Raw genomic sequence first — 17,259 nt, 5'->3', positions numbered from 1 at the left:
CAGGTTCTTGTGAACCACTTTCAATTGTTTTGACTGGACAACCATGAAACTAGTGGTTTAACCACTTTCAATTGTTTAATCATAAAATGTCTTGAAAAAAATCAAAAAAATTGTAAAATGTTCTGAAAAAATCATAAAAACCCTCCACTTGAGGGTGAAAAACCCAGCCTACACAAATATGTGTTTTATTTATATCTCAGAAAATAAACACAAATGTTGATAGTTTCAAATAACTATCAATCGCTCTAAGACAAATAGGATTCTCTGAAAAATCACTTAAGACAGAGGAATCGAATAATACAGCTCACATACATATTATAAGTCTTCACAAATTCTGATAAATCTGAAACACATATAGAACAAAAATTGAATCACTGTTCTGATAAAAATCATACACACTGCTCTTGACTTGCTTTAAGACAAATTTAGCCTGCAACAAAATAACCAATCTGCTGAAGAAGCTAAATAAAGATAGGCAACACAATATATAATATATCGTATGACTGGGCAAATGAACTCCACGCAGGAATACAAGAAGACGCACATGGGAGAGAATCGGTTACAACGCCGACAGCCATTGAAGCATAAAACCGACAGCTACTGAAGCATAAAAGATTCAACGGATAGTCAACTAACATCAGGATACAAGTTGGATGAATTCCGAATAAAATCGGTAGCCACCAAGGAAAATAGAATAGAAGCAATACATGAAGAATAAGGGACGTCGATAGAAAACATGATGATGCCAAGTCACATAAGCCCAGTCATCACAACGTATAAGCATGATAAAGTACACCAGCACGAACATAAAAGAACTGAATACTTCGAGCACAAATACACAGCAGCAAACAAAGGAGAAACGAAGTGCAAATAGAAACAGAGACGACATCAGCATAGATCTCTATCGCAGCTATCTAAAACTTTAACACTCGAGAAATTGGTTTGATCATAGCAAGAGTTATTCAAGATGACTTCAAGAGAAAAGGATTTGTTGAATGCAACTTCTAACCTTTGTGGATTCCCAATTGATAAGCTTCCACTACACTACTCCGATATTATCACAAGTCACAAATTTGGTCTAGGACATATATGTTCTTGCTTTTTAATCGAATGCAAGTTATTAGTGAATGGTAAACTTTGTAAATTAATTCTCATATTCTAGATCAAAACAGAAATCTCATGATGATAGAGATATGTTTACAATAATCATAGATACTCATGGAGTAGACATGCTAGAAACACATCAAGTATGAATCAAGCACGAAGCATACACATGAATTTATGCAGAACAAAGCATACATGCAAATACACTTATTGTTAGATCACTTCTCTTTGACTAGAATGCATCCATATATTTACCCTAGAATTTGCCCTAGTATTCATACACATTATGGTTTAGGGAAGAAAACATGATAGGTCCGCCCGAAGCCACCCCTGCACTAAGCCCAATAGCGGACACTCACCCTCTTAGCCTCAGTGGCAAGCAAATTGGACATCCATTCGGGGTGGTCTACTTAGCGAGGTGCTTGTATCTACTATATCCTTATTCATGCATCATCCCTTTAAGTCAATAGTCAATCATAGTAGAGTTAGGAGAGGAGATTTGTAATGTCCCCCTTTTCGCAGTCATGAGGTGATTTGTCGTTAGCCCATCTTGCCATGGTCCCGAGGGCTAACCAGGACTTTATAGGGATCGGTGAAGGATTTGGCCCAGGCAATTTCAGTTTCAAGCCAATCAGAGGTGTTTTGATGGGTTTTCCAAATACTTACTATTTATAGTAACTCAGTTATGGCTCAATGTCTAGTAATTTTTGAAGTAATTTTGGTTGTCGATATTTTGGTGCATTTAATTCTTCACCTGGATTGCTAATTTAATGGGCCATTAATTATTTGGGCAATAAATTAAAAGTTTCTAAAGTTAAATTTAAATATTTAACTTTTGTGATTTATTTAATGTTGGGCCTAATGTTTAAAGGGGAAAAATTAAAAGTCCCCTTTCTTTTTGGAGACATAAGGGATGTTGATATTTTATTACAACTTTCTTTTATCCCACATTCGTAGTGCATTGGTAATTGTACCCAAGTGGAGTTATAAATAAGAGCATTTAATGCAGATGGAAGTATCTTGGAAATTGGGAATCCTTGGAATTTGTGTTTCTGGATTCAGTTCTGAAAATCTTTGGCATTTGGGGACGAAATCCCTCAGGTGTGACATTTCTTATGCCTATGAGAGACCAGGTCTGAGAAATTGTAAGACAAAGTTGGCAATGAATTATGTGTGACATCGGTATTCGCAGTTGGAGTTGTAATCACAGTGCTGGTAGTTGCAGGTTATTGGGCACACACAACGTATTCCGAGCTGAAGCATGGATTACAAGTCACACAAGCTAGGAGTGCGATTCTCACAAGTTCGCCTCATTCCACACAAGACACGAGCTGCATAGAAGAAATTAGCGGCAAGGTTAGTAGTTTTTTAAATGCCAAGGTTCATACTCAGCTCGCACCCCTTAAGGTGTTTGGGTTGATTGATGCTAGCCGATAAGTAAAGAAGGGAGAGCGCATGGGTAGGGTGAACTCCAGCCGGAACAAGGGAATCAACTTCCAGTAGCTAAGACATGAGTTTTGAGGTCAGCCGGCCACATTTCAGAACCGTGGAAGTAGTTGGGTGATGCCGAGAAGAGTGACAGCTGGGTGCAGCAATAAGGCATTAGGAATGCGAAGGTTTTGGCTGCCACGGTCCAGTACAGGTCGTGGGAAAGCTGCTGGTCCTTGTATGCAGCTAAAATCTGAACTTGTAATATGAGTTCGCATTCTTTGTATTGTTAATTCCAGTTTGTCAAAGTGAGAGCAGCTATTGGTCTCTGTAATGTTAACATTGGCATTGAGTTTGAATTTGAGATATTAAGGAGTCGTTGATTTTATGGAATTGAAAAAAACTGAATGTTAATGGAGTGTTAGCATCTTGAAACTCTATTTCATTTTGTTAGTTGTGCAACTGTTTGTTGAAATGATGAAATGAACGAAGACCCCAAAACCATAAACGCACTAGGTTCAACTAAACCTCGGTGACATTCAAAAAATCAGTCATTCTGTTTTTTCCAAGATAGGGCAGCCTGTTACAGTGGTATCCTGTAATGTCGCCTTTTTAGCAGTCATGAGGTGATTTGTCGTTAGTCCATCTTGCCATGGTCTCGAGGGCTAACCAGGACTTTACAGGGATCGGTGAAGGATTTGGCCTAGGCAATTTCAATTTTAGGCCAATCGAAGGTGTTTTGATGGGATTTCTAGATACTTACTATTTATAGTAAGTCAGTGTGGCTCAGTGTCTGGTAATTTTTGAAACAATTTTGGCTGTCGGTATTTTGGTGCATTTAATCTTCATCTGGATTGCTAATTTAATGGGCAATAAATTAAAAGTTCCTCAAGTTAAATTTAAATATTTAACTTCAGTGATTTATTTAATGCTGGAACTAATGTTTAAAGGGGAAAAATTAAAAGTCCCCTTTCCTTTTGGAGACATAAGTGATATTAATATTTTAATACAACTTTCTTTTATCCCACATTCGTGGTGCATTGGTAATTGTGTCCAAGTGGAGTTATAAATAAGGGCATTTAATGCAAATGGAAGTATCTTGGAAATTAGGAATTCTTGGAATTTGTGTTTCTGGATTCAGTTCTGGAAAACTTCGGCATTTGGGAACAAAATCCCTCAGGTGTGACATTTTGTATGCCTGTGAAAGACCAGATCTGAGAAATTGTAAGACAAAGTTGGCAATGAATTATGTGTGACAGCGGCATTCGCAATTGGAGTCGTAAGCACAGTGCTAGTAGTTGCAAGTTATTGGGCACACACAACGTATTCCGAGCTGAAGCATGAATTACAAGCCGCACAAGCTGGGAGTGCGATTCTCACAAGTTCGCCTCATTCCACACAAGACACGAGCTGCATAGAAGACATTAGCGGCAAGGTTAGTAGTTTTTTAGACGCCAAGCTTCATACTCAGCTCACACCCCTTAAGGCGTTTGGGTTGATTGCTGCTAGCCAATAAGGAAAGAAGGGAGAGTGTGTGGGTAGGGTGAACTCCAGCCAAAACAAGGGAATCAACTTCCAGTAGCTGGGATGTGAGTTTTGGGGTCAACCGACCACATTGCAGAACCATGGAAGTAGCTGGATGATGCCGAGAAGAGTGACAGCTGGGTGCAGCAATAAGGCGTTAGGAATGTGAAGATTTTGGCCGCCACAGTCCAGTACAGGTCATAGGAAAGCTGCTGATCCTGGTATGCAGCTAAAATCTGAACTTGTAATATGAGTTCTCAGTCTTTGTATAGTTAATTCCAGTTTGTCAAAGTGAGAGCAGCTATTGGTCTCTGTAATGTTAACATTAGCATTGAGTTTGAATTTGAGATATTAAGGAGTCGTTGATTTTATGGAATTGAAAAAATCTGAATGTTAATGGAGTGTTAGTATCTTGAAACTCTATTTCATTTTGTTAGTTGTGCAAATGTTTGTTGAAATGATGAAATGAACGAAGACCCCAAAACCATAAACGCACCAGGTTCAACTAAACCTCAGTGACATTAAAAAAATTAGTCATTCTGTTTTTTTCCAAGATAGGGCAGCCTATTACAAGATCGCAATAGAGAGCCTTGCAATCTACCTATCTAAGCCCAAGAACATCCTCACCCTCTTCGACCCTGTGGCAAGCACATTGGGCATCCTCTGGGGTTGGCCTACTTAGATGGTGATCTTAAAATTGTATCATTTGCTTATACTTGCACAGGGGGCCTAACCCCATCTTGCTGCCCATAAACCATTCAAAGCTAGAAAGTGAGCCTAACACCATCTTCCTGCTCATAAGCCATTTAGAGCTAGAAAGTGAGCCTAACCCCATCTTGCTACTCATAAGCCATTTAGAGCCAGAAAGTAAGCCTAACCCCATCTTGCTGCTCATAAGCCATTGAGAGCCAGAAAGTGAGCCTAACCCTATCTAGTTGCTCATAAACCATTTAGAGCCAAAAAGTGGGCCTAACCCCGCCTTTCTGCTCCCATATGCTCATAGTGTTGGCATATGATGAACTGGTGACAAAGTATGTTGTCATTGATGTCAATATGTGTTCAAGCAGGTACACCGATATGAAGCTTGGAAGCGGTATAGGTCAACCGGTATGAAGAGATGTAGTGAACCGGTGTCAGGGTTTCACTAAGTGTGACTACCGGTTGGTAGTCTCAGCTTTAGGGTTTCCGGTTTGGCAATCTAGCTTGTGCGATGCAACCGATGATATTTTGTGATGAGTTAGCTAAGAAAAAAGGATGAGATCGAGATGCAACGTCAGTTTTGTGCACGTGAAGGATTTCCTTGAGGATCTTGCATGTGAAGATCGATTGCATTAAATGTCTACCTCGGGAATGAACATTCTTCTTAGCGGTATGAGAAGAAAGCGTGATGGGTTACTGATTTCTATGTGCGGTGAAGAATGGACGATGCAGAATGACTTGTGATCTGTTTGAGATTGTTTCATTCTATGAAAAGTGTTTGGACGGTCAGGATTGGACCGCTTGTAATTGTAAACCTAAGATGCTTAGGGTTTAGGGTTTGTGCACGTGAAGGATTTCCTTGAGGATCTTGCATGTGAAGATCGATTGCATTAAATGTCTACCTCGGGAATGAACATTCTTCTTAGCGGTATGAGAAGAAAGCGTGATGGGTTACTGATTTCTATGTGCGGTGAAGAATGGACGATGCAGAATGACTTGTGATCTGTTTGAGATTGTTTCATTCTATGAAAAGTGTTTGGACGGTCAGGATTGGACCGCTTGTAATTGTAAACCTAAGATGCTTAGGGTTTAGGGTTTGTGTTACCGACCTATTTCTTGTCTATAAGGTCGATGAGTTTTGATATTGTTGTTGTTGGCAAAAGTTGTGTATGTATTCGAGTGATGAGATACTTGCCAAACCAGTGAGTGAAAACTACAGAGTGTGATTGTAGAGTAGAGGAACTGAAAAGGATCTGCCTTAGCAAATAGTGTTGTTATCAGATCAGAGTTTTACCTGTTGTCTTCAAACCATTTCAACAAAAGGAAAATCCCTTTGTCGGTTAGCTTTAACAGGCTTACTGTAAATCCTCTAACCAGGTGACTCAAGTTCATTGAATTCTTTAAATCCTCTAGCGAGGTAACCTTTAACAGGGTATATAGCCATCCCCTAACCGGGTGATCTTTAACAAGATCGGTTCCTAGCAGAACCTTATTGTAAAGTCTTTAACCGAACTAGGCTCCTAACAGAGCGAGCTTCAAAAGAGTTCAAAACAAGCTTGTGGGTATTCATCCCCACCGTGGTTTTTCCCATTTGGGTTTCCACGTGAAAAATTTGTGTCATGAGTTGTGCATTAGTCATGTGATGATTAAGCATTCTTTGTTTGAGTAATTATGCATGCAGAGCTAATGGGTATGGTATTGCTGATACACCACATGCATATGTTTATGGGCGAAGTAGTTATCAAGTATTGAATGATATTTGAAGCAATCAGTTTTACAGGTTTATGTTGTCTGAAGTCTTACTGTGTTTAACCGGTATTGCCATGGTTAAGTTCAATAATGAAGACATTCGGTTAGCATTGTTTTAACTTGATAAGTTGCAGAGAAGTTTTTGTATGTACTGATTCACCCCCCCCCCCCCCTCTCAGTACCAGTTAGGGTATTTGTTGTTCATCATTATTCATCACATAGATGTGTCATAAACTTGCTCCAATATGCTTCAAACATTTGTTTATAAGATCCCTTTGGATTTTCTCATAACCCTCTTTTACAAATTGCTATAATTTTTTTTTTATATAACTGCTTTTGCATCCAATTGGTATCACATTTATTTATAGGTGATTTGCTTATGACTATTGGGAGAAGAGGTGTGCTCTTCTATAACTAATTCGTGCTTCTCGTCACAGTCATAAGAATGCCACTTCTCAATACCCTTCCATCTGGGTTAATTCTCAAAAAACCTTGTCCCTCCTATGTCCTCTTCTTGGTTACGAAAACTGTGAATGTCTCTTTTTGGACTGTTATACCTTCATTCATGCAACACATTCTCCTTCACGTTCTATGCATTGTCATCTTACTTTCAACTCTGCCTTTCACACGTAGAAGTGTCTTTGAGATAAGTCTGCTCCTATGTTCTTCATGTTTTCCATATAGACCAAACCCTTGGATTGTTCTAACAATTTTAGATTGTCCTAATGAATCTTTATTCACTGTAATAACTGATGTGTCTTGAATAATTGTCCTTGCGGTATGAGCTCATGTTTAAAATTGTCATTCTATGCATTTACCACTGTCATAGTCTTTAAACTTGGTGTGCCAACTGAACATTAACCCCACCCTAGGACCATCATATCTTTTTGACATATCTGTCACTTCATAACTTTGCCATAACCTTGCCACTTTGGAACATTGTGACTGTCCTATGCCTGTCCTGAGCTCATTCTTATTATGACAGTATGTTTTTCTTTTGCACGATTCAGTTTCCTCCTAATAGGCTGATTATGCATACATTTAAACCCTCTACACTCTGTCATGAAGTTACTCTTTCTTCATCCACTCTGCCATGTCATTGATGCTTATCTTTAAGGCATACTGCCCTCTTTATTTTGCAGATGGTTGTCATATCTTATTATTTTCTGTCAAAAGATACTATACAATACCTACCCTATATCCATCTATGTCACGGTGTAGTCTAACAGTGTACTGACTCCAAGAGATCTATTTACACATTACCAAGATGATCTCAATCACTACACTTGTGCCATAGACTTATCAAAGGGCTGTCATGATGTTTGCATGACATTTAACCTGCCCTTTATCTGGCAAACCCAATACTTTGTCATATTTCGTTTGGGCTAGTGATATGTCACTTAACTAGTCATAACTATTCATTCCTTCTATCTTGTTACCACCATTATCACTCAACATTATTTCCACATCTATGATGGATTCTTTATGCTTTTCTTGAGTGATCATAACTCTTCTGATGTCTGTCTTGTTTTCAACTGTGTAATTGAAACTCTGTCACTGCAACTCTATCTTCCACAGAACGTACCTGTGCAATCCTCTTTGTTTGAGACTCTCGCATGATGTCAAATGACTCAGTGTTTACTGTTATCTTTGAGTGATGATTTGCACTATGACTTGTCGTTTCTTGCCACTCGTTCTTGATCACTCTCTTCAAGCACATTGCGTAGTGTTGGTCTCACAGGCTGGCAGAATCACTGCTCTGATACCATTTGTAATGTCCCCTTCTGGATTTAGCCTATATTTTACCACCAATGGATAAGAATGCCACTACCTACCATAGGTATTGATCTCTGATTCTGATCACTGTAATGCATAGGTCTGCTCTTATAAGCACTGATGCTTTTGATTGCTTCCCTTGATGGTTTGATCTATCTCTTTATTGCTGGGGACTGTCTGCTCCTTAAGAATACCGTTGTTTCTTGGTTGGATTGATTGTTCTCCTTTTGATTTGATGCCCTTGACGATCCTCAAGACCTCTCCTTTATACTATCTAAAGTTCCCTTTCACCTAACGATTACCTTGCTTCAAGTGCAGGTCGTCCTAGTATAAAGAGTCATTAATTATTATTAATTTCTTTGCCCCAAAATAGGGACATATATCAAGAAGGTAGGTCGGCCTTTGTATTAAACTAAAACTTCATGCCACCTTAATTTATTTCTAAGTTTATTGCAACTTGGTCAGCTCTAACTTCCTTCTGCCCTAGTCCACCCTATGCCATGCATCGCCCAAGTCTAGGTATTAATAATGATTAGTTTGTTGATTGCTGCAATTAGGGTTTCATACGGGGGGCATGACAGTCCACCCTTCCCAAAATTGCTTGTCCTCGAGCAATTGGTTTGATCATAGCAAGAATTGTTCAAGATGACTTCAAGAGAAAGGATTTGTTGAATGCAACTTCTAACCTTTGTGGATTCCCAATTGATAAGCTTCCACTGCACCACTCCGATATTATCACAAGTCACAAATTTGATCTAGGACATATATGTTCTTGCTTTTTAATCGAATGCGAGTTATTGGTGAATGGTAAACTATGTTAATTAATTCTCATATTCTAGATCAAAGTAGAAATCTCATGATGATAGAGATATGTTTACAATAATCATAGATACTCATGGAGTAGACATGCTAGAAACGCATCAGGTATGAATCAAGCACGAAGCATACACATGAATATATGCAGACAACAAAGCATACACGCAAATACACTTATTGTTAGATCCCTTCTATTTAACTAGAATGCATCCATATATTTACCCTAGAATTTGCCCTAGTATTCATACACATTATAGTTTGGGGAAGAAAACATGATAGGTCCGCCCGAAACCAACCCCACACTAAGCCCAAGAGCGGACACTCACCCTCTTAGCCCCAGTGGCAAGCAAATTGGACATCCATTCGGGGTGAGCTACTTAGTGAGGTGCTTGTATCTACTATATTCTTATTCATGCATCATCACGTTAAGTCAATAGTCGATCATAGTAGAGTTAGGAGAGGAGGTCGCAATAAGGAGCCTTGCAATCTACCTAAGCCCAAGAGCATCCTCACCCTTTTCGACCTACCGGCAAGCACATTGGGCATCCACTGGGGTTGGGCTACATAGATGGTGATCTTAAAATTGCATCCTTTCCTTATACTTCCAGAGGGGGCCTAACCCCATCTTGCTGCCCATAAGCCATTTAGAGCTAGAATGTGAGCCTAACACCATCTTCCTGCTCATAAGCCATTTAGAGCTAGAAAGTGGGTCTAACCTCATCTTGGTGCTCATAAGCCATTATAGCCAGAAAGTAACCCTAACCCCATCTTGCTACTCATAAGCCATTTAGAGCAGGAAAGTGAGCCTAACCCCATCTTGCTGCTCATAAGCCATTGAGAGCCAGAAAGTGAGCCTAACCCTATCTAGTTGCTCATAAACCATTTGGAGACAAAAAGTGGGCCTAACCCCGCCTTTGTGCTCCCATATGCTCATAGATGTGTCATATACTTGCTCCAATATGCTTCAAACATTTGCTTATGAAGTCCCTTTGGATTTTCTCATAACCTCTTTTACAAATTGCTATATTTTTTTATATAACTGCTTTTGCATCGAATTGGTATCACATTTATTAAGAGGTGATTTGCTTATGACCTTTGGCGAAGAGGTGTGCTCTTCTATTACTAATTCGTCCTTCTCGTCACACTCATAGGAATGCCACTTCTCAATACCCTTCCATGTCGAGTTAATTCTCAAAAACCCTTGTCCCTCCTATGTCCTCTTCTTGGTTACAAAAGCTGTGTATTTCTCTTTCTGGACGGTCATACCTCCATTCATGCAACACAGGATTGAACTTTCTCTATCTCGTTCTATGCATTGTCATCTTACTTTCAACTCTGCCTTTCACACATAGAAGTGTCTTTGAGATAAGTCTGCTACTACGTTCTTCAAGTTTTCCATATAGACCAAACCCTTGGATTGTTCCGACAATCTTAGATTGTCCTAATGATCTTTATTCACTGTAATAACTGATATGTGTCTTGTATAATTGTCCTTGCGGTATGAGCTCATGTTTAAAATTGTCATTCTATGCATTTACCACTGTCATAGTCCTTAAACTTGGTGTGCCAACTGAGCATTAACCCACCCTAGGACCATCATATCTTTTTGACATATCTGTCACTTACCTTGCCACTTCGGAACATTGTGACTGTCCTATGCTTGTTCTTATTATGACAGTATGTTTTGCTTTTGTACAATTCAATTTCCTCCTAATAGGCTGAGTATGCATACATTTAAACCCTCTACACTCTGTCATGAAGTCACTCTTTCTTCATCCACTCTGCCATGTCATTGATGCTTATCTTTAAGGCATAATGCCCTCTTTATTTTGCAGATGGTTGTCATATCTTATTATTTTCTGTCAAAAGACACTATGCATTACCTACCCTATATCCATCTATGTCACGGTGTAGTCTAACAGTGTACTGACTCCAAGAGGTCTATTTACACATTACCAAGATGATCTCAACCGTTGCATTTGTGCCATAGACTTATAAAGGGGCTGTCATGATGTTTGCATGATATTTAACCTGCCCTTTGTCTGGCAAACCCAATCCTTTGTCCTATTTCGTTTGGGCTAGTGATATGTCACTTGGCTACTCACAACTATTCCTTCCTCCTATCTTGTTACCACCATTGTCACTCAACATTATTTCCACATCTATGACGGATTCTTTACACTTTTCTTGAGTGATCATAACTCTTCTGATGTCTGTCTTGTTTTCAACTGTGTAATTGAAACTCTGTCACTGCAACTCTATCTTCCACAAAACGATCCCCTTTGTTTGAGACACTTGCATGATGTCGAATGACTCAGTGTCGACTGTTATCTTTGACTGATGATTTGCACTATGACTCTTGTCATTTCTTGCCACTCATTCTTGATCACTCTCTTCAAGCACATAGCATAGTGTTGTTCTCACAGGCTGGCAGAATCGCTGCTCTGATACCATTTGTAATGTCCCCTTCTGGATTTAGCCTATATTTTACCCACCAATGGATAAGAATGCCACTACCTACCATAGGTATTCATCTCTGATTCTGATCACTGTAATGCATAGGTCTTCTCTTATAAGCACTGATGCTTTTGATTGCTTCCCTTGATGGTTCGATCTATCTCTTTATTGCTGGGGACTGTCTGCTCCTTAAGAATACTGCTGTTTCTTGGTTGGATTGATCATTCTCCTTTTGATTTGTTGCCCTTGACGATCCTCAAGACCTCTCCTTTATACCATCTAAAGTTCTCTTTCACCTAGCGATTGCCTTGCTTCAAGTGTAGGTCGGCCTAATATAAAGAGTCATTAATTTATTATTAATTTCTCTGCCCCAAAATAGGTGTATATATCAAGAAGGGAGATTAGCCTCTGTATTAACTTAAACTTTGGCACCGACTTAATTTATTTTAATGTTTGTTGCAACTTGGTCGTCTCTAACTTCCTTCTGCCCTAGTCGGCCCTATGCCATGCATCCCTCATGTCGAGGTATTAATAATGATTAGTTTGTTGATTGCTGCAACTAGGGTTTCAGACAGGGGCACGACAAGAAGAAACCTAGTAGAAAACAAAGATAAGATTATTTTCAAAATTATTTGAATATTATAATAAAATTCATGATTTTGATTTAAGTTATATTTATAAACATAAATGCAATTATCATTTTAGAATTTAAAATATTGTTTTAAGGCAAAACTAAGAAATGTTCTAGAAAGGGGCATTACAGTATAGCATGGTACAGTATAGATATAAATACAATAACTATTAGTTTTGATATTAATATCATATAGATAGTATGGTATTCATATTGCTATCTCAAATATAATTAAAAAAATTAATGATATTAATATGATAGAGATAGTATGGTATTAAAATAAATTTCCAATATAGTTAAAGATGAAATTTAAATGGCATAATTTTTTGGTTCCAAATATGTATATATTTATGCTTTTTAATTTTTTTTTGAATGGAGGTACCCAAAATCTATTCAACTCTCACAAAAAAATATTTGGTTTACTAGATTTAGTGTAATGGTGTACCATATCCATATCCCTGTATCTGAGTCGGTAACTTCGCTTCAAACCAAGTAATTGCACATTTAGCCCTGTTTCATTAAACTTGCTAATTCTCTCACTACCCACGGGATGGACATAGAAGTAACAAAACCTACTAAAGCTGGGGTGTATCATGCATATTCAAGATCTTTTGAAGTTAATATTTTTCTTTTCATGCGCTGGTTTTGTGTATGATTAAGGTCATAAGGTAATATCCGCCAGAGGTGGAGGAAAAGAAAGAAAGCCTCATAGTGTCCAAGTTGCACGATATTACTATCCTTGCCTACATACAAAGGCAAGGAACTCTTTAGTCAGAAAGGCCTAACCACATGAGCCTGTAGAGTTAAAACATAGGGGTTAAGCAATATGTGACTAATAATCAGATAAATTTGAATGGCATAAGCAAGATGTTTGGCAAGAATGATAGCTGTTGGGCTGCATACCCCTAGAGCTACATTTAGGGATACTTTTCAGCACTAACATTACGTGTAACGGAATTTTAGTTGTGCTAATGTTTCAGTTAGGGTAGACCAGTCCTATTGCTTATCCTTAAGGGAACATAAACCTTGTGACGTATTCAACAGGAAGATTTTGATTGTGAGCAGGCTGAGGTACACATCTCGAACTCAACTTGCGCTTATTAGCATGCCTGGATTGAAAGCCCAGCTCCAGAAAAAATTATAGGGGTTAATGCTGGTGACAAAGATGAGGCATCCCATGTGAACTAGGGTCGCAGCACGATTCACCCCAGCCTTGCAGACGGTGAAAGCCCAATGGACTCACATCTGCATATAAGGAAGAGGTGTTACCCTATCAAATTGGGTGTTCCGGCAAAAGCCATAAGTGCAGAATGCCAAGTACATTTTTCACTAATGGGTGAGAACTACCTCGTGCTCTGATTTTTGGGTTGTCCTCATCGCCGAGCTGTTTCGGGCCTTAAAAACAGAACATCGATATTTCTACATAGCTAAAACATTGGGTTGTATGAAGGGTTTTCTGTTGTATATCTACAAGGGTTTGGAGTCGAATATTGGACAGGCCCCAATTTTGGGTGGCTCCATTAACCTTGTTGAACCTCTGTGACTGCAGCTTGAGCTTTAACCCAAAGATGGAGGCGGACTTGTCCAAGTTCCTTAATATAATTCTTGATTAGTTGTTTGGCAATAACGAAGATCAAAATGTATTTGTTTCCCGCGTATTCCAAAATAAACAGACCTTGATTTTAAAAGAATGTATGACCAAACAAAACTAATTCTGAGACACAGAAATTTCCAGGAGCAACATGCTTCAAAGTAATTACAACATAGAAGAAGCGTAAAGGCATTGAAACCTGAGAACAAATACGACCAAAGATGTGAAGAGAAGGTCTTGTCCAGGGAATGTGTTTATCCAGATAATTCATCCACTCGAAACTCTTCTTGTGAGAAAACAGATGAGGAAAATATTCGACCTCCGATCCATCTCCCATTTCAATCCAAACTCTTTCTTTGTTGCTACACATCTTTCTATTTTTATTGTACGCTTAAATTATGATGTGCAAAGTATATGTGAGCATTGGCTCCTGGAATTAAATTAGCTGTGCAAAGAATGTGAGCATCCATGCCAGGAATTAAGACGCTGGAAGGATGTCTCCACTGTCATAATGTTCTTGTATTGAAGTCGGAATTTTTGAAAATTTAGTAATAATCTTGATATCGTTAAATGATAATTTAAAAAATTTTAAATAATAATTATAATAAATTGTTTTGAAAAATAATCAATTTGATATCATTAAATGATAATTTAAAATTTTTTAAATAATAATTATAGTAATAAATTGTTTTGAAAAATTGTCCAAGGGGTTGAGCTTAACTGGTTAAAACATTGGGTTCTCACTATGGAGACCCAAGTTCAATTCCCAATAGGGACATCTAAAATGGAACTCTAAGTTGTGACTCTTGGCCTTCCATAAAAAAGGGGAAGGTCTAGGGGTTGGCCTATTATCTACCAAAAAAAAAAAAAAATTGTTTTGAAAAATTATCAATTTGATCATGATGATTTTTCTATTAGTAACTTTTTAATATTTTTTTGATTTACTTAGCTTTTTACGAGTTACTATGTGCCATCATATCAAGCATAATGTAAAAACATACCATATGTAATCAACACATTACACAAGATGAAGATTGAGGAAATCGGAGGATGGGTGGCGCTCAGGTTCTGCATGCGGGTTAGGGGAAACCCTAGTAGCGCAGATTCGTTCTTTGCCTAGTTGTTGGTGTTCGGGGGTGTGTCTCTGCGAAGGGAGTCGTGGAGCGACTCTTCCTCTATGCGCGTTTGTGTTCTTTCTTCTTTGTTGCTTTACCCTCATTTTGTGGTGTGGGCAGGGAGCCGTGGGGTGACTTTTCCTCTCTGAGTGTTTGTGTTCTTTCTTCTTTGCTACTTTACCCTCATTTTGTGGTGTGGGCGGTGTCAGTTCTTTGGGAGCGAATCTTCTTTTTCTCCTCTCTTGTTTTAGCATGGTGGCCCTTGTTGGGTGTTGTGTCTTTAGCTTGGGCATGGCAGGGGTAGGTGTTGCTCCTTTTCGATGGATTTGGCAATGAAGGGTTCTTCACCCTCTTCTTTCGAGCATGCAACTACAGTGTTGGGGGGCAGGTCTGGGAGTGTTGATAGTTCTTCCCGCATCAAGAAGGTGAATGGGTGTTTGGCTAGGAGCTAGGACCGTCCAATGTGGTCATACAGTCGGAGACTGTTTTAGAGGATATTAAATACTAGTCGGATCATGCCTTAATCTGCAAATTCATGGGGCTTAGGCTTTCCTTACCGGTCTTAGAAATGTGGGTGTGACGTGTTTGGAATCCTAAAGGGGATATGGAGATCTTGATGGCAGCTAATAATTACTTTATAGTGGTCTTCTCATGCATTTCGGATAGACATAAGGCTTTTGAGGGAGGCCTATATTTCTTTAACAAGATTGGGTTGTTTGTCCAACCCTAGCATGCAGAGTTCAATTCAGTAGAGGAGCTTCCCACAAGAGTCCCAGTTTGGGTCAGGCTTCCCAGGCTTCCTCTTGAATTTTGGAAGAGTGATATTCTGCATTCTATTGCTCTTTTGCTCGGTAAGCCAGTTGGAGCGGCTACACAAACTCAAGGCAGGAAGGTAATTTCTTATGCTCATATTTGTGTGGAAGTTGATTTAAATAACCCCTTACCGAATTCTATTGAGATCTGTTTGGGTACTTCTTCTTGGATCCAACATTTGGACTGTGAGACCCTCCCCTTCAGATGTCTTATTTGCCATGAGTATGGACATTTGCAAAGGAACTGTCCCCGATTTGTCTATAACAATCCAGATTTGTCTGCTCCTTCGGATTTTGCTCCTACGAAGGATGAGGGGAATCCGCCTATGGCTGAAGTGAATTTGGATAAGGAAGGTTTTATCCTTGTGAAGCCTCATAATAAGGGGAGAGGGCAAAAAAGGACTTGGAGGGATAGACAAAATGAGGATACTTTTAATAGATTTGAAGCTCTAGAGGGACTTCTTCAGGAAGATGGCATTCCAGTTGATTTGTCCTTAGGTGTTGGGACAAAGGATGCGACAATGCTAGATGATTGAGGACAGGAGAAATCGTGTATGCCTACAAAGGTTGAACAAGGAGGGCAAATGGACACTGATGTTCTTCCTCAGATCCCAGATGGTCCTGACTCAGGTGGTATTGAGGTTCAAATGAACAATGGAGCAGTTATAGATTCTATTTCTCATCCTGCAAAGAAGGTTGTGAATCATGGTAAGAGCAATCGTGTTTCTCAGACTTTAGGATTACTTCAGAAACCTCTTAAGAAAAGCTCAACAGAGAAATTCCCGAAGGCAGGTTGGAAGACAGATCAAGTGAAAGTGAAGCTAATTGGGGAGACATTGGTTGAATCCGGTTATGTTAAGACCATTGATTCCCACTTTTCCCAACCTCATAAATGATTTTCATCTCTTGGAATGTGCGGGGTATGAATAGCACCCCTAGACAAAAAGTTATTCGAAGACTAATTGAATCTCATTCTCCTGATATAGTCTTTATTTAGGAAACCAAGTTGACAGTGGATGGTTTATGTATATGCATGTAAAATTCATCTTAATAACAATAATCAATTAGAAATCAAGGGAAATCACGAATCCCTATCTAATCAAAGAATCTAACAAACAAGACAATGAAATAATGCAATATCAAGAAATAAGAATTATAATAATTCAATGAAACTCTCTATTCCAAGATTGCATATTGCTTCCATTGCTCTTCTCTTCTCTGTGGTATGATGGCTCTTAGATATTGCGCTGGTAACCTGCAAATGACACAAAGATTCGAAGTTCGTGATTCAAAGGAATTTTCCAATATTGAATGCTCAATTTATAGAAAATTGGAGAAGATTGATTGAAAGATGGAATAGATTGATCAAGAGGTGGAACTCAGGTGAGCTCAAATGAAAGTTGATAGTTGAACTGCTGATTGTAGGAGTGGAACTCAATAGATTGAATAGATTAATCGAGTCAACTGATTGAGAAAAAGTTGACTGAAGGAAGAAAAAGAATGATTGGAGGAAATTAAGAAGATGACAAAGAAAGCTTAATTTAGAAAAAGCTAACT

The 17,259-nt window shown here is 38.8% G+C and overlaps 1 protein-coding gene across 1 annotated transcript in view; it reads right to left on the bottom strand.

The window, feature by feature from the left end:
* Positions 1–14,300, bottom strand: part of LOC131029933 (DNA oxidative demethylase ALKBH2) — a 63,043-nt gene extending 48,743 nt beyond the window's left edge. Inside the window, exon 1 of the mRNA XM_057960615.2 lies at positions 13,975–14,300. Coding sequence (XP_057816598.1) covers positions 13,975–14,145 — 171 coding nt within the window. The 5' untranslated portion in view covers positions 14,146–14,300. The remainder of the gene's footprint in view (positions 1–13,974) is intronic.
* Positions 14,301–17,259: the final 2,959 nt, after the last annotated feature.

The sequence above is a fragment of the Cryptomeria japonica genome, chromosome 3, assembly GCF_030272615.1.
Source record: "Cryptomeria japonica chromosome 3, Sugi_1.0, whole genome shotgun sequence".
Lineage (NCBI taxonomy): Eukaryota > Viridiplantae > Streptophyta > Pinopsida > Cupressales > Cupressaceae > Cryptomeria > Cryptomeria japonica.
Note: the sequence above shows the minus strand (reverse complement) of the source record. Positions and strands in the feature narration are given on the sequence as shown.